We start from the raw sequence: 25,455 nt of genomic DNA, 5'->3' as shown, positions 1-25,455 counted from the left end.
TGTACACATTTCCGATCATTCATACTCAGGGAAGATATAAAAAAAATGCTGGTAAATAAACAGTCTGTCTTGTAATGTAAGACTAAAAGAACTGGGCTTGGCTTTAGCCTAGAGACGCAAAAGTTTAGGGAGTAGAATTGCTATGTATAAATATAATTGGGAGAGAATAGGGAGGGTAAAGAGCAACTTAAATTGTAATGTTATCACAAGGATAAATGAATACAGCAGTTGATAAGCTAAACATTTTCAAGTTGGTTTCTAACCAGAGTAATGGAACTCTGGAATGACTTCTTAATAGGAATACTGAGACAAATAAATATATAATAATACATAAATACATAAATAATTTTAAGTTGAAACTTGATAGTTAATGAAATGAAAGCCATCATTAGGTCTCTCTGAAAGCAGAAGAGTAGAATCATTGAATCTGTACTTGTATCTGAAGACTATATTTTCCCTGTCCGGGAGTACTTGCTTCATTTCTACAGTTCTCAGTGTCATGCAAGTATCAGCATAAAGAATAAGCTACCCTAACTTCTCTACATTTTTCTGAAATTATACCTGAAGTTACTGTCATAGAGACGCAATATTCTGCTGAGAAGGTTCAGGAAAAAAGGATCTCCATAGTAGGGGCAAAAAGCACGTTTGAGCACAGCATGCGACAAGTGATTTACCATTACTCTTTGCTTCTGAACGTAAATGTAGTTGATGATAACTCCAGCTGCCAGAGCTATTCAACTTAGCTCTGGTCCATTGTACATAAAGCACTATTGCTCAGTCAAGTCTGTTGATATGGATTCTTGTGATAAATGTGTTTGGAACTTTGCTTTCCCTGAGAGAATGATTCTAAGGGTAAAACCATTCAGACATGACATTCTCTTGGAACTGATACAAGAGTTGCACTGAGTATGATCAGGACGTGCTCCAAATAGAGAGAAAAGCCTCCAAAACTGGTCCCCTTGCTTGGAGTAGACACCATCAAAAGAAGCTAAACCGGCACTGGATTGTTCACTGCAAAAGATCATACTTAGCTGTGGTTTTGACAGGTTTGTGCCTTTGTGTCTGACTGATCACAGATATTAAGAACAGTGATATTTCCGTAGAAAAAAGATTGGAAAAAAAGAATTTGTTTTCATGATGTTTTCATAACAAAATTTATTTGCTGCATAAAATTAGAATTACTGCCAGAATGCTGATGTAGAATGCATTTGTGCTTCCTTTTTTTCCATCTCATGACATTGTGTTTCACAAATGGAGATGCATTACGCAACAGAAGCATATGGAACAGTTGCATTATGCACAGCTTTGTAAAAAGGTCAGGCAGTCTAAGATTTGTATTAAGTGTAGACTGCCATTTAAATCTCAGTATTAAGATTTAATAAATGATCATTATTTACTTATTTCCAGCTTACTTCCATGCTTCCTTAAAGTAGGGAACATAGAGCAAAGTTAAACTGAGTAGCAATTGGGAAAGATCAACAATTGTATTTCGTATAGGCTTTACAACCCCTGGACTGGAGGCAAGAGACTGGTCCTGTGGCTTAATTTGACTTTTAGATGGACTTTCCTGATAATTCAGCAATGTTAACGTTGTATATACAATAGTTTTCATTAGTTCTAATATTTTTGTAAAAATGGATTAAATAAATGATTTCTGTAAATATTTAATACCATGACATAATAGTTGGAGAAACTAAAAGTAATGAGTAATTCCGGTTTAAATTTTTGAAAGCTATTTTAACTCCATCGGTGGTCTTGCTAATAATGCTGAAAGGTATTTGATGTATTTTAGAGATTATGCAGTACTTTTGATCCAGTTATTTGTGAGAATGAATATTTTGATCAAATTTGCAAGTTTTATTTTTTTCTAAGCCTGACTATACAAGGCTTAGTTATAAGAGGTTTTAAAAGGGGGGAAAGGTTTGGTTGTTAGTATAGTAAATTTAGCTGAAGTTTATAAGCATTGCTCTGTATTAGAAAACTTTGACCTTATTCTACCATGTTTGTTTCATCAGGAATAAAGCTTTAAATCAAAGACAATCTTCATCAAAACTTATGTCCATCCTTAAAGACCTTAAAGACCTCTCCCCTTCCTCTTCTGTCTTTTTATTTGAAAGAAGTTCATGGATTTTGTTTTGAACATTTGATTACACATTTTCCTCTCGGTTCTCCCTAATGGATCTTCAGTTTCCTAGCGTTTTCTGGCCCCATGCCAGAAGAAACTGTAAGCCTTAAAAAGGCAAAGAGCGCTAAGTTTTTACAGTGGGAAAGAATCTCCTCTCTCTTTCTCTTTCCAGTGACCTCTCTTGTTGAGCCAGGAACAGCATTAGTATACTCTGAAGAGATGTGTTTGATCTTTGGCAGAAAGAATAGACCTATCTCAGTACCAGGCTGTCAAAGAGAGAAGCTTAGACAACTAACTGCCCTAAAATGTATTGGCAAGATCCCAACACGCGTTTTGCCAAATGAGGACCTCAATTACACTGGAAAGGAAAATCTGACAGTTACATAAACAAAGCTTTTCTCTTCAATTTTTTGTGCCAGTCCAATTGCTTGCGTTAGGTTCCTTCTTGTCAGTAAGTAGGAACACTCCAGAAAACCTCTGACAGTGATGTCATATCCTAAAAATAATAGATTGGTTTTAGTGAGCCCATATACTGTGCTCTGCCCAATTGGAGAGATTAAAACATCTGCTGGTTACAGAACTAAAGGGGCAAAAATAGGACCCAAAAGATCAGAATTCCTTCCAATTATACCAAAATATATTGCTGCTACTCATTATCTCAGGGAATTATTGACAGTCACCAGGCTTCAGAGATACCATCAGGCAACTGCTGCAGGATCTTCTTCCTCCTGAAGGAGTTTAAAAAGTCATGCTCAGGAAACAAAGGAAGTCTGGGTGATACCTGGGTGACCTGAGAAGAGTGCTTGTCCCCGGGTATGCAGTTTTTCCTGAGCTAGACAGCAGTATCCAAACGTTGTGACACCATACCACATCCTTTTCCAACCTGCCATGTCTCGCAATGGTTCCGAAACTATTGTGTTTCACCTTTCAGTATCATTAGGTCAGGCCTGGTATTCTCCAAAGCTGGTCTTGGTCCTTTATAAGACAAATAAGCATGTTGTCTCCTTGCAAGTTTTTACTTAATCTCACACCCCTGTCCTTCCCTCAGAGTTATTTTACTGTAATCAAAGACAGTCTGAAAAACAGGGGCGTAGCTGAGACTCTCTGCCTTGCTGACAGCCACAGAAAATTCCTGACCCAGACTCCAAATTAAGAATTTTTTAGGGTTGTGAGTTTTGGGTTTTTTTGAGCCTTTAAGTTTAAAGAAGCAATCTTATTTTAGAGGGAACATCAGAATGCAACATAACCAAGAAAAGGTGTTGCCATGCTCTATCTCAGTTGTCTTGGACATCCTTGTAGAACAGTTGTGAAACTGCAGAGTTTATACCCTATGAAAAGGAACTGAATAGTAGATGCCAAATGCTGTGACTTCAGAGGCTGTGATGAAGTTTGTCCTCAAGAGATCCCTGCTCTTTAGCAAAACAATTTTGCCTGCCAGTTTTTCAGCAGCATCCTCACGTGTCTACCTGCATTTTAAGCAATACAGTGTGGTCTCTCCAACACTATTCAAAAGAGTAGTTTATGTTTGCTTCTTGGTTGCTATTTTGCTTGTGGATCTTAAAGTTATGTTAACATTTGTCATTGCATCTCACTGTTCAGTTGCAGGTTTTCTACAAGGCATGCTTTTAATCTCATCAAGGATTCAAACTTATTTGGCAAGATTTCCTTCCCACAAAACCACATTAATTAATATTATTAGTATTTCTCTGTTTCAATTCTGTATCAAGTGAATCCTGTGTTAGATTCTCCATTATTTTTTCTGAGACTGATATCACACTAGCAAGCCTGAAGATAGTTATATAATTTACTGTTTTGAATATGACATTAGATTTGCTCTGTTTTAGTCTTCCAGAATTTCTCTAGTATTAAAGTTTTAATAAAAGACAATATGAGCAGACTGAAGGTTTCCTTAGTCAACTGTTCTTAGAAAGTTGGATATGAATTCTGCTTATTTAAAATTCTAGTAATTAACAGATACATGGCTGATAGTAGTAAATTTTATCTTCACACACTGAAGATTGCATTTTCTGAGTTACAGCATCTCCTAGATTAGACTCTGGGGGTTAGATTTAACTCTACCTTGTTCCCAGTGGATAGCTTGTAAACATGTTAGATATTAGACATCGCTGCCAAAAATTGTTGTCCTGTTGTTATTTTTTTAGCCAGCTATTCTTTACCAGTTAAGATGAAAGACTTGATTCAATTGATTAAATGTGTGCTTACATCTTTTCCTTAACTTTTACTTAGCAAAGCACTCGAGCATAACAAAATGTTTTCCTGAATCAAGGTATATGTGATTATAAGAAGTGTAAAGCATGTTTGTGAACTCCCCCTGTAATGTTCCCTAGACAATAATGGAATGCCATACTTTTGTGTGCTATATCCTGTGTCTCACTGGCACTGCCACCTATGAACTGGATTATGCATTCTGAATCCTGGAAGTACATAGTCTAAGGTCAAACTAAACAATGGTACAAGTAATTTCCATGGATTTGCTGTATAATCTGCTTGATTACATTCCATAAGACTGGCTCTTGAGTCTCTTCAAGAGCTGTTCAGGACGTGTTGTTGTTAACTCCGGAAGAGACTGCATGTGTAAGAAATTCAGGATTTATACCACCAAAAATGACAATGTTGACAAAGTCATTGAAACTGTTGCCAGTTCTCTCAGTACCAGAACAGTGCATCGATAGCTTCAGCTCAAATATATGTATATTTTTAGATGGCCAATAGTTTATTTTTGTTTGAAACAATAGTGATAGTTGGCCTGGAATTAAAATTTGTACTATAATGAAAAACAGCCCCATATAATGATTCCAGTGTATGTACTATTGATTTAGACATAAGTTTGCAGAGTTTTGTGTTGACATACAATATTGACTAAAAACAATGTGAAGACTGTTATTTGTATTACAGTGTTACTGGGACACATCAGGATTGGAATCTCATTCTGTAGGTGTTTTATATATATATTTCAGTTCTTTAGAGCATATCAGGCAAAACTGTGCTATTTCAATGTACTAATAAGATGATTTACATAAAAAGCAGTTCAGATTTAGATTCAGATAGGCAGGATGCTGTAGAAAAACGTCCAAGTGAAATTAGTATGTAAAGAAAATGTTGCACTGACTCCTAACAATGATGGCTGCATAAAAATATCAGCTGCACCATATTGCTTTTAGTCTTATGATACCAGGAACTGTGTAGCAGGCACTTAAAATATCAGCACTCATCACAATGAACCTTGGCCAAAGTGCATCTTAAATAGGCCTCCCAGAAAGCTACATTTCTTGGACCTTTTCCACCAAGAATTATTGTCAAAGGCAGGGGCAGGGGAACACCTTTGCTGTTTGAGATTTCTACTGAGCCAGTTGCCATTTGGATCAATAGCTATAGTTGTGACTTGGCTATCTGATATCTGAAAAACATGGACAACTGTGTTCCATAGGACATATTCAGGAGCAATGAAATCCAGCAAGGTTTGGACCTACTGTTTAAGTGCTGCACAAGTAGCCCAAAATGTTACAGGTATGTCAGACCAATTTTGCCACATACACAAATCCTGGTCAGAAATGCCCTGAGTGGCAAGAGTTCAAGACTGTACTGCTTCCATGTCTCAAGAAGGATGGATACGTTTCTTTCATCCTCCTTGTGGAGCCTCTAAATTGCTTGCTTGTGCTCAAGGATGCAAGTCCCCCTCTCCTCCCTCTTGTTCCCCCCTCACTGTCTGTTCTGTCTTTAGTCACTTGTTTAGTATTAGGAGAATGGAGCAAGTAGCCTTAATGTCCTAGCAGTAGTTTCATCCTGTCCTGGAGAACGTAGCCCTGTGAAACTGAACTGTATTCAAGACTGGCTACATATTTTGTTTTCTGCATTCTGTTAGTTTCCTCTTTCCATGTTTATCAGGAAGATTACTCTTAAATGAGCTATACAGCAGCACTCAGTAGTAGAGTCCTATTTAAGACTAGGTGGGATAGTGGTCCCACTTACTTTATGGAGCATACCAGCCATAACATGTTCCAGAAAATATTTTGGGTATCAGCTTTTCTATTTATCAACATTTTGTTTCTGTCACCTTTTGACCTTACAAGAACAAAACCCTGACATATTCTCTATATGCTTTTTTCTTTAAAAGCTGTTTGTCATAATTCCAAAGGTAAATTGGCAGTTCATTAATTCAGCAAAATCTCTATGCCTTTTTTTCCCCCCAGAGATTTTACTTTGAGTTCTTGTTTCACTGTAGCTTGTTAATACTAATTCCTCAACTTGGGAATTTCAGTTTCTAATGTACAGTTTCCCAGGTTGATGTCTAGAATCTGTCCTAGCATGTGTTTCAGCTGAACTCTTGCTTTATAATTGTGGAATAGTGACATTTTTTATTATTTCCTTCTTTGTCAGCACTTGGTGCTTGCACTAAAACCAGGTTTTCTAACCCTGGTAAAGCAAAGATTCTGTTTTTAAAAAAGAATTCCTGAAAAAAAAAATTGTAACAGTGCTGTGATATTGAATGAATATAGTGACTCCTAAGATGAATTTCTGATCATGTGCAGGTGCAGACACAAAAAAAAGAGACTGTCTTCATAAGAGTAATGAGTGAATTATTAGGCATGTTGGAACAAATGTAGTTTCTTACTTGTGGTATCACTGGATGCAGTGAGCTGGGAAAATATAATTTGGTCTGTGATGGAAATGAATGACATATGTTGGTTATAAATACATTGAGTACCAAAGTCTGCACAGACCTATTGATAGGTATATTTGTGAGTGCTATTTAGAAGACATTGCTTATACTGTTGGCATAGCTATATGCACATACATCAGGTGAGAACAGATGGGCGTGCATGTGCATGACTACAACCCTTGCTTCTCAATGGAAAATGCAGTGTCAGAGGAATTGCAAAAATGAATTTGGATGGTGACAAACAAGCCAAGACTAATGTTGGCTGTCAATATCTCTTCTTTGAAATAAAGATGTTTATGATTGTTTCCAGCCTTTTTGGTGTGAGAGAGAACAGGAGAGGAGAAGGACCAGGAATGACAGCTCATAGTCAGGGTTTCCTTTTCTTACAGGTTATTTTAAATAATTTATGTTAAACATGTCAGCATGAATGTTTTATATTTACTAAAACTCAAATTTAGGCTCATATTTATTTGTTGGACTTTTAATACATTCTGTTTTTTCCTAAGTAGAATAGCTAAATTATATCCATTGGTATTTTGAAAACATGTTGCAAAATTCTGGCATTGTTGAAGTCAATGACCAAACTGTCAGAGACTTCAGAAGGACTGAGATTACACCTGCATGTTTTTCATTAAAAAAAAGAGAACTTAGAATATACTTTGATCTAAAAAAAAAGATAACTAGCTTTATCAGTCTTTACATTTTGTAAATATATAATCTGTGGGTAGTGATGCAATCTCTTTTTATTGCACTGAAGTCTCACTCATTGCTCCATCAGTGAACTTTTAAGTGGAGAACACATCACTGATGCTTTCTAGGTTGTATAATGATACCATGCCTCTTTCTAAAACCTTGTTAAAAACATAGGGTTGTTAAGTCTTTCTTCCTGCTGTATATTCCCATTTCTTCTGTACAAGACCATTTATAAACAGAAAGAAATACTGTTGCTCAATTAGTTGCATGGAACTTGATCCTACTTGGTTTTGTCAAATACTCTTGTCACTATATAAAGTATAAAACTGTCCTTGCCTTAAGAAAAAAATTATAGTAGTTCTGGGCACTTTCTTCTTGTGTAAAGATCTGTATACAGTATTTCACCTGTGCTATGTTTCAAACATATAAGAGGTGTATCAGGACTTGGAACTTGATATATAGAAAGCTAATGAAGTTGATATAAAATGCAAAGTTGGACAAATGATATGTGGTCTCTTAAGATGTATGAGGTAGTCCTGTCACAATTACACTGAAAAATATCTGATTCTGTAAATAGATTTTTGAAATGATAGAAGGGACCTGGCTTAATAAGCAAGATTCTGTTCAGTATACTCAAGAATAACAGTCTAGTCTGTAATCCTTCCATGTAGATTTAACTACTCTAAAGGAAGAAGATTTCAGGAGGAATGCTTTACAGATCACACTGTTATAAAGGAAAGAAGCTATTTGCTTGCACTGACTGAATTACAGTCAGATCTCTTTGGGATGGGCTTATTAGATAAATGTTTCCATGGAAACCAAACAAGCAGTGGCTGTTGCCACAGTGGATTAATGAAATCGAGTAATTATTTTGATGAAAGTGAGTAAAAAGTTTCAGAGATGAATTCCTCAAAGCTGGCAGAAACTAGAAGAGAAGGAGCAGACTTCAGACTAAGTACCTAGTCTGAGAACAGACACATGGAATTCAGATAAATAACGCTAATAAATAAGCAGTTACAGAAAAATGTGCAGTTATCACCTGTAGCAAAGGAGAGATGACAGTTCCTTTGGACAGAGAGAAATAGAAAAAAGAATTTAGCAGTTATGGAGCAGTGAAGGATTTGCAGGAGATGGATTGTCTTTGGTTCTGTTTGGAGAACAACTGTTATGTGAAACAAATTGAAATGAATATTCTGTTTTGCATAAGTTCTTCCATTCCTCAGTTATGAGCCAATGCAATACAATGAGCTCAATACCCACATTTCCCAACATTAATAAATAGCACAGTGCGGCAAGAGGCACTAAAAAAAACCACCCTTCTGCACAAAAATTGAGCTCTCACTATGGGAACAATATACCTCTAATACAGTCAGGAACAGATCAGCCTCAGAAATGAACAAATAAATAACTACCATGCAAGGGGTGCAACTGGAACATTTCTGCAGGCATGGAAGGTAAATTCACACACTAAGGCCCTATTTCCAGGAAGAGACTCTGTAACTTCTCTTGCCATTTCTCCATACTGAAAGGAATTCCCATATGATTAACATTTGAACCATGCTCTGAATTATATTACTGTAACTTCCTTGTTATTGGCTTGTAGGAGAGGCTTGTTGCCATTTCCTACTCACTGAAGTCGTCTTGATGGAAGAAGGATTGTCATCTTCACTGAAAAGGAGTAATTCATTATCTACTTGAAATACATTACTTCAAATAGTTAAAAGAATTTAATAATAGTAAAAGAATAAATTCTAAAACACAACAAAGGACATAGGTTTATTTAGCTAACTTTGCACTAAAAGACAGTTGTCAATATTTAAATATGGTGGAAAATGGATGAGACTGGGAGGTATGTGAAGGAAAAGGTAATAAGGAAGGTGAAAGTTAAGCCATACGTGATATTTTCAAGTGCTGTCAGAGGAGTCCCCCCACCCCTTTTCTATGTTTTTAATTAAAGATGAAAGATTTTCAATGGTATGTGTATACAGTGGAGTATAGCAGTCTGTAGCTTGAAACCCTCACAACTTGTATGGCTGTATACCACTGTGCAGTGACAGAAGTTGTTTCCTTTGATTCTTTTTGCCTCTTGCATTCAAATTTACTTAACATTGTAGTCATGCATACTTCTCTTAAACCAGTACAGAACAGAGGACCCATGAATGTGGAATTAAGAGTGTGCATGAACTTGAGAGGTAGCAGAAGTCATATGCAGTGGAAGATCAAGACATGCATTGCAGTGCTTAGATAAGGAAACAGTAAGTGCAGCATAAAAGACATGGAGTGAGGCAGAGGGATGTATATTACAGTTTTCTTCTATAATCTTTTTGACTATTAAGCATTTGCTATTAAGCATTGTTCACCTTTCCCCTATTATGCTCCCTTTCTATAAGTCATAGTAACTAGTATTTCTAAATAACTATTTCTGATTGTACTTTTCCACAAGATCACAGAATCACAGAATCGCTGAGGTTGGAAGGGACCTCCGGAGATCATCTAGTCCAACCCCCCTGCTTAAGCAGGATCACCTAGAGCACATTGTACAGGATCACGTCCAGGCGGGTTTTGAATACCTCCAGAGAAGGAGACTCCACAACCTCTCTGGGCAACCTGTTCCAGTGCTCTGTCACCCTCACAGTGAAGAAGTTTTTCCTCATGTTCAGATGGAACTGCCTGTGTTTCAGTTTGTGCCTGTTGCCTCGCGTCCTGTCACTGGGCACCACTGAAAAGGGTCTGGCTCCATCCTCTTGACGCCTTCCCTTCAGATATTTGTACACGTTGATAAGATCTCCCCTCAGCCTTCTCTTCTCCAGGCTAAACAGGCCCAGCTCTCTCAGTCTTTCCTCATAAGAGAGATGTTCCAGGCCCCTAATCATCTTTGTAGCCCTTCGCTGGAGTTGCTCCAGTAGTGCCACATCCCTCTTGTACTGGGGAGCCCAGAACTGGACGCAGTACTCTAGATGGGGCCTCACCAGGGCTGAGGAGAGGGGGAGAATCACCTCCCTCGACCTGCTGGCAACACTCTTCCTGATGCAGCCCAGGATACCATTGGCCTTCTTGGCCACAAGGGCACATTGCTGCCTCATGCTTAACTTGGTGTCCACCAGCACTCCCAGGTCCTTCTCCGCAGAGCTGCTTTCCAGCAGGTCAATCCCCAACCTGTACTGGTGCATGGGGTTATTCCTCCCCAGGTGCAGGACCCTGCACTTGCCTTTGTTGAACTTCATGAGGTTCCTCTCCGCCCACCTCTCCAACCTGTCCAGGTCTCTCTAAATGGCAGTACAGCCCTCTGGTGTATCAGCCACTCCTCCCAGTTTTGTATCATCAGCAAACTTGCTGAGGGTGCACTCTGTTCCTTCATCCAGGTCATTGATGAAGAAGTTGAACAAGACTGGACCCAGTACTGACCCTAAATCTAAAATCTTGTTTTTACAGATTATCTTTAAGAATTGAGCCAGGTAACAGCTCTCCTCGACTGGTTTCCTCCAAAGAAGATCTCACAGGTATGAAATTTGCTTGAAATTTTGAATAAGAAAATAATTTTAGTTACAGAAATCCTTCACTGAAGTACATGAGGAAACCCATTTTATATCAAAGGGTTTTTGGAGGGATTAATCAGTTTCAAAAATGTGTTTTTGTTACAATTAGAAAGTTATCTTGTAAGTACCGTCAGAGAACCAATACTTTTCCATGCATATGCCTAGTTTCGGAAAGTCCTTTGTCTGGAACACCACCACTCCTCTGATAGTTGTAAATGATCTTTTATTGCAAATTTATATACGGCCAGCTTGTACTTGGGTTAGCATTGTTCTTTGTCTTGAATAATTCTTCTCCCTATATGATATTCACTCTAAGGTATTTTTAGAGGGAAATTATATCTCATATACCAGCATTCATTTAATTAGGCAAAACAATCCATTGATATTAAGTGAATGAAACCAATTTGATTTCAGAAGTAAGACTTCATTTGCCAAGACTGCAGATGAGGTGTGTACTAGTTATTTGCCTAACTGTAGGAACAGGCTTATAGATGGCAAAGAAAGAGCGTTTTTGAGATCAGTCATTAGTAAGTTTCACGGTTTTAGTAGGTAGCATAAAACTTATTGCATTTCTGTATCAAGCTAAAAATCCAGCTACAGCACAGTATGTCTAGAATTACTTCCAGGGATTGACCAGGGCAAGTTGCCAAGGTTGCCAGCATTTACATCCAGGTCTACCACCAACCTTGTTACCATTTAAGAGTCTACGGAGAAACTGTCATTCTCAGTAGTATTGCTGTGTTCTTTGTTTTTCAGAAGCCAGACCACCAGTTCAGAAATACTATCCATAGCATGAATCATCAATAAAGATTGTTAACTGAGAGATAACTCAGTGTTTTGTTAGCATTGGAACAGAAACTGGATTAGTTTTGTATTTTACAAATGTGTGCATTTTCGTTAATATTTATTAAGTGAAGAAAGAACTCTCTTTGAGTAAAAAGGAATCAATGCAGTGAATAATAGAGGAAATTCTCCTTTCAGGTTTCTGTGTAAAGTAACACACAAAATTGAGACAATTTCATTGTGTAAAGGGGGAGGACAAAAGATTTGTAATAGCATTATAGCAACATCAAAAAAAAATACAGTATCATCCGTAAGTTGACCAAAACACACATACTTGCTGTACGGACATAATTTATAAAATTAACTATTGTGCCATAGTATCCAACCATCTTTCTTTCATTCTCATTTAATTTGATGCACAGATCCAATCTTGTCCCTGCTGTTTGGAAGTAAGTAGAAGATGGTAGCCACGGCAGTATTCATTTGCTACATCTGTTGCATGTAGTAAATCTATATGGTACCAGTGACTTGACAACATGGATCTTTCATCTTTGTATTTTCTAATTTCTAGTTATCACCTTTCATATTACTTAGTAGAAATCACTGTATTCCAGTCGGATCTGTATACTGCAGTCGTATACATGTTCTGAGGGAGCTTGGATATAACACACTGCTTTCCTTGACGTAACTGAACATACACCAGGGATATTATTCAACATGAAGTGATGTCATAAAAGTGGAGCCTTGTTTTACCAAAACTAGAAAATATTTTTGATTAAAGGAACACTGTTGAGGTTGGTTGGCCCAAAATATGACCTTCATTTTTTATTGCATATATATTTCCAGAAACCATGTCATTCTGTACAAGATGAGGGTTTGTGACGTGGGAGTGGTTGTTTGGAAAGCAAATTCTTCAAAACCTGCCCGCCTCTATTAATGATTTAACCATCAAATAACAAGACATTGTGTGCAGCTCAGCCCTCATGGACAAGCTGGTGTGTAACAAAGCATTGGTGAACAACTCTACAATAACACATTGGTGTATGCATGCAGTGGAACAGGGGGGAAGTGTATGGAAACAGTTTTGAATTTGTAAAGCTTTTTACTAGACAGTGAAACATTTTTAAGAAACTAAGTTTAATCTCATTTTTATCTGTATCCTTTTTCAGTGTTTTGGTTAGATTCATTACTTTTTGACATTCCCTTGAGCAGCTTCTCAATGCAATGCTAGGTTTACAAGTGAATTCTGAGCATGGATATATCACCTTTCCTAGTGTTTCATGGTTTTAGATTCTGTGATAGTTTCAGATTATGTCAAGAGTGACTTTATTTTAGTAAGGTAACATTAAAAGAAGCTATGTTCCCCTGCATTGTAAATACAGATTGACATTTCCTCATTAGGCACAATAAGGTGCCTGATTATTCAGTTGTGTGGAACACCTATAGCTTTGAACAGTCTGTGGAGACTGCTGGTGGTAGTGACACTGTTTTGCTAGTACACAGCACACTGCTAATCACTGTTTAAAAAAAACCTGGCATATTCAGAAAAAAAATTCAATGACATGAACATTGGCGCTGTATTGTTAACCTCAAGTTAGGGTAAATAGTGGTATCTTAGGCTTGAAGTTGCAGTGTTAGAGGGAACAAATAAAGCCAAGAAAGAGCTTAAAGTCCAATATACAAAACTATCTCACAGAGCAAGAGAGGTCATTCCCAAAAAGACTGATATGTTGGAAGAAATTTAAAAGACCAACAAAAATAATTAAAAGGGCTGGAGAGATCAGTTTAAAATTCAAGAACTAAGTCAAGGAAAAGACATCAAGTACCTCACTTAGAACATTTGTAATTTAAATGACAAAAACTACATAAACTCACAATAGAAAGATTCATGTGAATGATCTGACTCATTTAGGAGATGACCTCTTAACTGCTAAAATAGATCAGAGTGAATAATACTTCTCTATGAAATGCCTTCAAAGATTTCTTATGGATGCATATATAACTCTGGTGTTTGTTTAAAAACTTCTACATAGTAGTTGACAGCATTTTGACTATGGACATCCTCTCTCATCAGAACATATGGAAGAAGAGGTATAAAATTAGTACTTTTTGTATTTTGAACTCTTCTTCCACTTAAATGTTTATGCAGAGACTCCTCTTCATACTGCTTAGTGCCATGTACTTGCATCAATGAGCAGTGCTTCTTATAATTTCCAATTGGGCTGAATGCCATGTGTTGGCAGTAGTGTTCTAAAACCTTTATGAGAAAGGGAAGGAAACATTCATAACATTTGCTAATTACATTGTTTGCTTTACAAATGAAGAGAAGCATAAATATGTCTGTGCAAAAACTAAACAAACATCAAAATATATAAAATGTACTTACTGCTATAGCAGCCATTATCTCAAAAGCTGTTCTATTTTAATTTTTTGTCCTGAATGGCCAATTTTGTGTCTCATTATGCTAAACCAAGTATGAATGGGAAAAAAGAGAGTCCAGACCTCATCTGACAAGCTGTTTCATTTTACATTCAAAATGTCTTTTCTTCTCACCAAATGAGATAGACAGAAAGAGAGAGAAAGAGAGAAAGAAGAAGGAAGATACTAAATATGAAAGGAGAAAAATAAATACAGGTGTTCTTTCTCCATCTCCCAGCTCTGCATGTTAGCTGCTGTGAATACCTTTCTAAGTGTCAAATGGCCAGTCATTATATAGGGAACTTCTTCCTTGCCTCAGGATTGTGAATTCCATTCCTGGAGTCAGATACACGTTTGATCTGGCCTTCAGTCCCAACAGTTGTGGCACTATGTGCAGAAATAATAACTTGGAAAAAAACATTTCTTCAGGAATTCCCTTTCCCGCCTGCCCCCCAATGCTCAGGACAGTTACTTTTTGGGTAAAATATAAGAAAATAGTTCACAGGGAGGAAATAGTTTTTAAGCTAGGTAAGTTCAAAAGTAGTTATTAATTAATTAGCACTTTTTTACAGACATGGGAAGTTTGATTTTGTTTTTATGAGGATTTTTTTTAACTTGAAACTTAAAGCTAAGACATTGCATCTCATATGATTGTATCTTAAGTATTTGAAGCAGATGTATGGGTGGGCTTTTTGGCTTTTTGCTTTGGTATTGCTTACATTTAAATGCTTTACACTAGGGATTTGATACTAACATTCCATTAGGATGATCGTGAAAGTTTTGACTTCGGTCCTAGCTGCATGATTTGTGACCACCACCAATATTCTGTAATTCTTAATCGAAGGCTTAGACTTTATTAGAGCTGTAATGGAAGGCAATTAAAAATACAGTTTCAAAGCTGGAAACAAGAACTTTGAAACTGTCCTGAGCGAGACAAGTAATATGGCTTTACATTGCAGTGAGCTCAGCCGGAGTGGAGAAATCATGTTCAGGGCAATATTCATATTCATATCTACTCAACTAAATATGTAATTTTATGGTATCTTGCAGTTTTAGGAAAGGGTGAGCTTTCCCCTCTGAATCTGCAGTGCCCCTACGTATTCTGTAAGGTTGTTCTGTTCAGAATGAGAATTAATATGACGACTAGAAACTGAGTCTTGAGTCATTCCTATTGCTTCATTTTTCTGTTAGTATTTCCTTTGAAGGCTAGACACACTTGCAGTCTGCTGTGTTTCTAGCTCAGTTGGAGAGTTCTCATCTATTGCCAGTTAGATGATGAATGCCACCAGCATTTTGTCATACCCACATCAATTTTTCAATGACCTGCATCTATGTGACCTGCATCTATGTGACTAAACAGAATCCAGTGTGCTTTATTCAAAATTAAATTAGTTCCTGAAGAAGGTTAGTTAAGTAAGTTAAAATGAATTCAAATTGAGAGAGGTTTAACTAAGCATGAAGGCAATGATTGATTGCTTATTTCACAACACTAATAGAAAAAGATAGAGCCATATGTTAGTCTTGAGTAATTCTAATATAAAGTATGTGTATACCAGTAATGAGAGATGTGACCGTGGACAATTAAAAATAGCACATTCTAAGGTATTTGAGTCAACATTATTGGATTCAAATTATAGTTTGAGATTGTCTTTCCACTTCAGCCATTATGAGTCAGGAGTAAACCCACTGCAGTCAGCAAGCTTATAATGATAGGAGATGATCTGAAAGTAGTCTAGGCAGTAGTTTCATGTTCAAGTCAATAGTTTAAAGCATAGGAGTCTGAATATAGTGATTTTATTGAAATTTAAAGGCTCTTGGCCCCTTCAGGGCAATCATCAGTTCAGTTCCTCTGATAGTCAGAATGTAGGGGTTATTTATAGCTAAGTCTGGTCGAGTTCCACATGTAACATACTTTCTTCTTATAGGCTGCTGTATGTTTCCAAGTACGGAGAAAAAGTCTGATATTGTGTTAATGATTCCAAAAATCTATTAAGGACACTAAAAGCAGGAAAGAGTGTCGTCTTCAGGTCTTAAATTATAATTTCTTGTGTTAATGATGGAAATGATGTTTCCCTTTCAGCACTGCAATTTTATCTTCTACACAGCTCCTGCTTTCCCTCCTTCAAGAGAAGATAAACAGTTTATTCTAGCCAGGGACACCGTGGGTTTCTTTTTTCCGCTTAAAGTATCTTTAGGAGTGTGAGACTCAATAAAAGCAGTTATATTCTCCAATATTTCTGTTTGCGAAATATTGGAGAAAACCATGTGTCCATTTTCCAGTTTGATTGCCAACCAATTTTCCAGTAAATTTGAACAGGAGGCAGACATTTGATTAAAGTGGATGTCTCACAACAGGGTATGTTTTGTATATTAGTGGCTAAGATGGTCTCATTTAATTACCAAATTCATATATAATTGTGAATAGTGCTTTCACAAGAAGGTTTCATGCCTTCTGTAGCACTGTAGAGATTCTGGTCTCTTGCAACAAGCATTTAAAAAGGAGCTTTAAACAGTTTAATTGTATGTTTTCAGGAACTGTGTGATTCACACAACTTCTTTGGCAGCAACTTAAGTCTGTTCCGTCTGTTCATTCTGCCTTGCTATGGTGAGAGAGGGAGAGAGAGAGAGAGAGAGAGAGACTGAGAGAGACTATATCTGGAGAGCTTACAGTATGCTAACTGTTCACAGTTTCCAGTTGAATTAGCTGTAAAAGACATCTGTGTTCTTGCAGTGTAGGCTATGAGGTGCCCACATTTATGGTACAGCCAGCAGACAGATTGTTTTAGAAGATTGTGTTGAGATAACTCAATACATTTTCCCAGAACAAAAGAAAATATTTAGTGTAGTATATAGTAAATAAGTTATCCTTCTAAGCAGCTAATTATCGTTAGAATTTGCAAACTAAGTATAGTTCAGTATAGAAAACTTTGGTATAATTTCTGTGTCATCTTGATGAGTTCATGGATCATGTCCTAATCAGAATATAGAAAATAGAGCTCCACCATGGACAGTCCTTAATTTGGGGAAAGTTGTTATGCAATAATTTGGAACATTCCCCCCACCTATTTTCAGTAGGCCCTGGCATAACTCTTGAGAGAATAACTAGACCAGAGGTTTAACCCTATCACTCTAGCAGGAATCTGGAGTAGTTAACCTGAAGCCAGTATATTTCCTTTTCTGTCAGTGGGGTAGAATTCAGCCCATTGTGTTGAGTCCATTCAGCTTTGAAAGTTGCTGAAGAACTTTTAATATTTATTTTAGTTAATTAAAAGCAGTTGCTTTGTTTTATCAGATGTGAAGTATATGATTTACATGTAAGAGTTGAAAACAGAAGGAAGAGACACTGGGATGTTTGCACATTTGTAACCCTCTGGCAATAGGTATACTACACTAGTGACGTCTCTACGGCACTCCCAGCATTTTAGATTCAAAAGAAAGCATCGTTTTCCATGTAAACACTTAGTCTGACATTTAGTTTTGCCATTTGTTTTACTGGTTGCTTTGGCAACCAATAAATAGTTTGGGCTAAGTGCTTTAGCAGCCAATCGTTTTGTAAAAATGAGGATTGTCTAATTCTCCTGCAAGTCCTTGATTATTGCTTCATGTGTATGGTGTCTGCTTTCCTTATGCTGTACTTAAGGTGGAAATGGCAGAACTTCTTTTTCTCCACAAAAGTTTACAGACCATCCAGAAAACTTTGCCCTTGAGTTTCAAACTCAGGTCAAATCTCTTCCTTTGTGATACATTCCCTACAAACATTTAAAACTCATTTGAGTATTTTTGAAGGCAATTAATATCAAACGAATGTGTGGGATTCACCACATCAACCACTAAATCCAGACAGAATTACTGTATTGTGTGTTTTTTTCCCCAACAGACTGAAGTTTCCCAATAATTAAATTGTAGAACAGCATTCTGTCAATGCAAATACAGAGTCATCAGGGAGAAAATGACCATGCTCACTTTTTAACTTTTTTATCACTTTGTGTTAGTTTCTACGACTGCCTAACCAAGCAAGTCTGTTTAATGTCCTAATTTACTGATATTTATTTTAATTGCCAAGCTATTACTCCCTAGGAATTTTAAGAATATATAAAATAGACAGACGACAAGGGATTTTACTACTCTCTTTTGTCTCTTCCTTGAGAGCAGCCACCTGAAATAATTTTTGCAAAAATTCTTTTTTGATGATTTGGTTAATGTATTTTGTTCAACTCAGACTTCAGAGTTTCCCTTCAGCTACGCTCTCACAACAGGTCTGTCTTCGCTGCCAGCATGGGTGTCATCCAAGCTCATGCACTACCCTGCAGATCCAGCTGCAAGAAACTCAGAATTGTTGCTGAAGTGTAAGTCAGGGTTTTGCACATTCCACTGGTGCAGTATAAGTAACGCAAATGCAGAAATTCAGGAAGCATTTAAAGGAAATACACTCGAGTCTGTTTACAGTGCAGTCATAAGTTGATTAGGTATATGGTTAGCTGTACTTGAGCTTAATAACAGTGGTACATACAAAAGAGTGCCCCAAGTTTCTGTTGAGCTTGCCCAGTTTGCTGCTGCTGTCCTTGCTGACTATATTAAACTAGACCAGTGAGCTTACCTATACTGTAATTTCATCTTTCACTACATTATTAACATACTTCCACAGTCCTACTCTGAGATACTGGATTGAGCACTACTGGGGAGACTTCTCTAGGGTCCGTTTTGTATTTTATTTGACATTTCATATATTAACATCAACAAACCCCCTTCTGTGTCCACACCACTTAATTGGTAACAGCTGGTCCCCTTTCTGGCAATCTTAGCAAAAAAGGAAGCCAGAATTAAATAGTCCAGGAAGACTGAACTTCTTTGTCACACATGCATGCACGTTTTTTGTAACACAGATGGGGAGAGGGTGAATAGATCTGTGCCTGCCTAAGCTGTACTTGCCCAGTAAAGGACATCAGTCTCCTGAGATGACAACCCAGCATAATTCACTGTTGTACTTGAATCTGTGGGAAGGAAAAGTATAACTTAATATGCTTGTCTGATTGAAACAGTTCTGGTTTTTTTGTCATTGTTATCGGCAGACAGCTTTTTATTTTGGTTAAATACATTACAAAAGATTGACCCACCTATCGGTGTTTATTCCCTCACTGCAAACAATGAATGAAAGCCTGCAGCTTTTGGAATTAGCCTTTAAATTAGTGGATTTAGTTAATGCAAATGTGAACATAAGGCAAAGACTGTATCAAAGGAGGACCACACTTGGGAAATAATTGTGTGTCTATTCCAAGCATTCTTGGCACAGGTAGGTGGTAATGTTTGGGGGGGGAAAAAAAAGGGGGGGGAGGGGCCAAATTATTCTTGTTACAGATTGAAGAAATGATGTATGAGACAGTAGGGGCTATGGAGAAAATCTTCTAATAGATTAACCAATAAATGTGATATGGAGTCCTATAAACATAAAATAGGTCTAAAAAATGGAATCTGGAATTAAAGTGAAGGAAAAGAACTCCATGTACTCCAGATCTCTCTCCTTCTTTCTCCCTTTCAAAATTTGGGAGGGGGGTTGCTTGAACAAAGCAAATCAGTTGACTTTCAGGGAGGAAGGAAATGCTCTGTGCTTATCATGACTTTTTTTTTCAGTGACTAAATGAATAAATGAATAAATTTGTTGTTAGACTTTTTTAAGCTGCCTCCTGATCATAGAGGAAAGTAAACCTGCACATTTTGCTTGAAAATCTACTAAAGGCTGTAATAAATGAAGGATCATTGAGAAGTAGAAGGGAGTCAAGAAAAAAGAACAAGCTATAGTTGGTAAAGTGCAGGTTGGAAATTAAAGAAACTGAGAATGATTTTGAAGGAAAATGTAAACAGATCTTTAAGGATATTAGAACTAGAAAGCACTTTAGAAAATTGTGGTTCATCTGGACTGTCGGTGGGAAAAAAAAGCTTAGAGAAGGAAAGGACAGTGCAGCAAAGCTAGACTGTTTATTTGCGGCAGTCTTAATCACAAATTCTGCTGAACATTTCCATAGCCTTAATATATTCTTCTTAAATTTAAAAAATGAAAACAGAATGTGGATCTGCTGACGATTAAAAATGTAAATTCTGGAATAAAACAGTGAATTAATTTTTATCTTCGTGTGAAATTTCTAGAATTACTCCTCCATAATTGCTAAAATAGACAGACTAATACTCTCTACCAGTTACTGTCCTTAGGGAAAAGAAATGCATGGCAGAGTAAGGTTTCCAAATTACTTTTTATAAATTTATTTATACCTTTTGCTGTTATCTAGCATGGCAGGGGGAGGGGATTAGAATAGGACACTAATTAGAGCAACAGGGATCATGTGGTAGATGCACAAAATCCTTATGCTCCCTTTACTCCCAGGAAGTGATTTTAAAAATAGTTTACAGCCCCTCTGAAGAAAGGGTGCTTCATGCAGTAATGAAAATCATCTTCGTAGCCTCTGTAGCAACAGGCCTTTCCATGCTGTTTCCAATCAGAGCAGGCAGACTTAAATTTGTCTGACCAAAACACACTGGGGTATTTTGTTAGCGTGGCTTGGGGGTGGGGCGGGGGGGCACAAGGGGAGGGACAACCAAGCACTCTGGTACTTGTTCTTGATTTGTTCTTGTCTGGGAAGCAGGCATAATTTATGTCTCTCTTGCATGTTGAATGCGTTAATAGGATTTAGTTGAATTGTAGAGGAATACTTTGAAAATGAAAACGTTGTTTTTAAAATAGCTATCATTCTAGATTTCATTCTTTTTGTGTTTTTGTTGATTCTGTGCACAAAATTCTTTATCGTCTGTTTTGCAAGTAGGTCTTTGTATATGAAAGTTTTTATTATCACCCATTGACTTTGTAACAATGGCAACAGAACAGTAAAAATTTACTGCAGAGATTTAGCTAGAGTCGGTGGCTTTGAATGTCCTTATTAAGTTTTAGAAACAGAGCTGGTAAAACCTATTTTATTTCTTAGATGCTCACCAAAAAATAACAAATAGTTGAGACTATTTTACCATCCAAAAAAACCCCTGTCAGTTGGTTTTTCAGCATCTGATATGCAACTCATTTTCAGTTTTCTGTTTGGGTGCCTACTATTAGTTTACTGGTTGATATTTAGCAGAGAAAAACTGTAAACTATAACTTCTTCCCCTGTTGCTTTTTTTGAAAGCTCTGGAGACTGTAGATGTTCACATGTTCTACTGAAGGATTGCAAAAGTAACATTCATTTATAACATTTGAAGGATTATTCATGGAAAAATTATGCAAAGGAAAAAACAGTGAGATCCTTTGGGATATGTATAAACTTTTCCAAATGTTCTTGCCACAGATCTCTAAACAGCACTCAGCTCATTCTGATGAAGTTGTCTCACATTTCCTAATGTAAACAAATTTTAATAATGTTTTAATATTTTTATATGCTATTTTTTGTACATGTCAGCATAGCCTTGAAAATGATGCTGAGAAATAATGAAAACCAAACTAGCCCTTGTTCATGCCAGCTGACTGGAAAATCCTACTAAGAGTGCTTTGTCTCCATGAAAGGCAGCATAACAGAATAGCAATCATGGTAACAGTATGCACTAGGAGGGAAGCCAGGAGAGTAAAGAAGAGAGTTAGCAGTAGCAGATGACTTCACTTATTGGAAAAAAGGGCAAAATAACTCAGTCTCAAGTGAATTTAAGTACTGGAATTTTGTTATCAGCAGTATCAGGCGTAGCTCCCCCAGCTAATCGCTCAGCAGTCTGGTATGTTCATGAACATCACTTGGTCTTTGCAGGTTTCATCAGTATCTTTCTACTTTGGCATCCCTTCTCAGCACAGGCTGTCTAACCCCTTTACAGAAATGAGGTCATCTCCTCTGTGCACCGTACACGCTGACATCCTCTGCGCCCCAGGCTTCTTACTGAATTGACTGTACCCTGCAGCAGAGTGTCTGTTCTGTGAGAACTCTGAACTTTGCAGCTGCCTCTTCATAGGCATTTGACAGCAGAACAGATGCAAAGACTTTGTAAAGGTGTTCAGGCTCTGATTCTTTTTACCTTAGCACAAAGTTAGCAGAGCCTAGCTGTGTGTATTTTCTCCTCTTGCCTTGGAGATGAAGATGCAGGAATACATGGAAAATGGTCGCTCCAGACAGAGTAATATCGGCACAGCTGATATTTCTGTCTTCATCTTATCTCACAGAGCATGTTGTTTCCTTTCATCAGGATCTCCACTATCGACACATCACTAGGAATTAGAATGAGTCCATTTCTTTTCACAGGACTGATTAAAACAATCACAGTTGCCATATATAATAGCAGGGAAACCAGGCTGGCACTGTTGGCTTAAGTTGTGAGGCTGCTATACCCTTTTCCACAAATTCTTTCACTCTTTACACCTCTTACTTTAGCCAGGCAATATTTTAACCTAATCTGATTTCTGATACAACAGATTCTGTAATCTATCTTCAATCTGAGATATAAAGTCCTTTTAGACACCTTATATTATTTGTTTTGGTTTTTTAATCAACTTCTCTGTTCTGGGGATGTCCAGTTAATGAAAGCTCTTGCTAAAACTGAGTTATAGTGATTAGTCTTTAAATCTTTTTGTTTGTATTGTATTCATGTTAGCGTAAACTTCAACCCCATGCTTCCTTAATGGAGGTCTAATTTCCGAGAGAAGGGACTGTAGAGTGAAAATTCTCAAAGAACTATTTCTATTGGCAGATGACATCTATTATTTTTATAGGTTTTGATAGGGGTAGCATTTGAACCTATAAATACTTTAAAATACTTGCAGATAAATCTAACTGACTTGGATTTCATTATGACTTGATTGTGTCAGCACAAGACTCGTTATTTTGCTGCTCTTTTTCTAGGCAAGTAGTTGTGGTGCAGTCTCTATGCTTTGTCTCTGTGAAAATTGTCTTAGAATCAAAGAAATCAAACACTGCATCATACTGGTACGCCTTTAGGGATGTGCATCGCTACTCTTCCATAGGCTGTAGTTTTAATCATTTACTGAGCATAGTGTTTCAGTAGCTCTCAGTGAATTATAATGTCATCTACTTAGAAGGACTTAATATGAATTGTAATTTAGAATCCAGTTTCTGGCACCAAAGAGAAAGATTTGAACAACACAACAGAAAGTAATAGAAAACTGAACCAATCCTGCAGCCAGATTAAGGGGCAAGTAGTGGCTTAATGCATTACAAGTTGAGACGATAAACTCAGAGTAGCCTCATTAACACTAAAGTTCTTGTTGAGTTTCAGATTATACTCTTGCTCATATATGCACATATGCTCATAATTTTCAGGAAAATTCTTTCCCGTGTCACAGTCTTCATGCTGAGTCTCGGTTCAGATATAGTTTAAGCATCTCAGAAGGCAGTAAACAGTCCTCAGTATTTCAGTGTTCACTGTTCACCAGTAACATGAAAACATCTGACAGAAATTCACTGCAAACTGAGCATATAGAGAGAACTCTTTTCTGTGGACCCAATTTGTCATAAGGGCTGGAGATTTTAGAACAAAGAAAAAAAAAGCTGTAAACGTTTGTAAAACTTCTGAATGCATTTGGCTGGTCTTTGCTCAAATTTTAAGAATATATAATGAAATCTTGTAGTAAAAGACATTAGCAAAATATATGTTCTTAATAGGATTAAGCATTAATCCTTAATTAATCTTAATAGGATTTCAGCATTAGGTCTGAAAATCTTGCCTGGTGAAATACTAATTCAAAAGTTTTTACACTAAACTAACCGCCTAATTGTGCTCTGATTCATTCTTTTTATTTTCCAACCTGTGCTCCGCCTCCATGGCAGAAGAGGAAAATGAACTCTATCGCCTATGCAGAAAAAGCTTCCAATGTCATCTTACAGCCCAAACTCAACAAAATTTTAATTGAAAATGCAGCAGAACATTGTACTCAGCCTTTTTCTTCAAATCTTCCCAGGCATATGGTTCTGGTTGAATCTCTGGATCAAGAAATGATTAAAAGTGCATTTTTTCAGAATTGCATTTGACCTTTAAATGTAAGACCTTCTCTGAAGCCACATATGCCAGAGTGACTCACGCTACTAATGTCATGTTTCATAAATTCTCAACAGTGTGATAAACAAATTGTAGCAAAGACAAGCAGTCAAAAGCCCTCCTGTATATAACTATGCAGGAAGAAGGTAGAAAACAGTATTATAAACTATTTTCTCTTTTTGTTCTCCCACTAAATTGCTGATCTGATAAATGATATTACCGAAGGTTCCTCTAATGAACTTTTTCCTCTCTCCTTCTATTGCTAGAAGTGGTTTCATCTTTCTCTGTTTTGAGGCTCCTTTACATGTTAATTAAACAGCATGACGGATGGTTTGATCAGATTTACAGAACATTGTATGAATAAGGTTTTTCCTCTTACAGCCAGGGAACAACCTTTGTAATTCTTTCTGGTTATGACTCAGCTCACAGTGACAGTCCTGAGTCTAGGCTATAGGGAAGTGAAAATACAAGGAATTGGGAATTGGTTCGTGTATCTCACAAAACTTGATGTAAGTCTAGATTGCAGAGTGGATATGGACAGTAAAGAACCTTGCATCTGTTTTAAGGTTTGGTTTGGTTGGGGGTTTTTTTGCCTTTTAGCAGGGCAAACTCATTACTCATTGTCCTGTTCCTTCTTGTGTCCCATGAATGTTCAAGACAGAAGCAGCTGATGAATAATTTCTGCATTTGGGGAGGAAGGGAGCTGGAGACATAGCAGATGCAAAATCATTTCTGGTACAACTAGCTGTCAAACTGTGCCCCAGAATGTTTTTTCTACTGCTATTTATCACTAATTTGAGTCCAGACACTTCTGAATGGATTCTGATGATAGCTCTGTGTGGTTTTTCACATCATGAAGTTTCTGTCTCTGTTGACCTCTTATGGGCAGTTTCAGATTAGAGGCTAGAAGTTGAATAGACTAAGGTCCCTGGAGCCTTCAAGAAGTGGTTCCTGTAATGTAGGGGGAAGTTTGTTTTGCTGCTACCTGATTTGTACCAAGTCTGGAGAGGTGGGGCAGGCAGCCACTTTTCATGACCGTCACTCCCACTTTTGTCATCAGTGTTAACGTCACAGTTAAATATTTAAAAATGAAATCGTTTTATTGTGAAGCCAAGAATAGCCTTACATTCACTGAAGATGATGATAGGCCATGTTGTTCTCTGCTGTATCGCAAAGTTCCCTGCCAGCCTTTTGCAAACAGCATCAAG

The 25,455-nt window shown here is 37.2% G+C and overlaps 1 protein-coding gene across 1 annotated transcript in view; it reads left to right on the top strand.

The window, feature by feature from the left end:
* RALGPS1 (Ral GEF with PH domain and SH3 binding motif 1) overlaps positions 1–25,455 on the top strand; it is a 137,683-nt gene that overhangs the window by 98,952 nt on the left and 13,276 nt on the right. Inside the window, exon 12 of the mRNA XM_067309295.1 lies at positions 10,932–10,999. Coding sequence (XP_067165396.1) covers positions 10,932–10,999 — 68 coding nt within the window. The remainder of the gene's footprint in view (positions 1–10,931; positions 11,000–25,455) is intronic.

Source organism: Apteryx mantelli, chromosome 21, assembly GCF_036417845.1.
Source record: "Apteryx mantelli isolate bAptMan1 chromosome 21, bAptMan1.hap1, whole genome shotgun sequence".
NCBI lineage: Eukaryota > Metazoa > Chordata > Aves > Apterygiformes > Apterygidae > Apteryx > Apteryx mantelli.
This window is presented reverse-complemented; position numbering and strand designations above follow the sequence as displayed.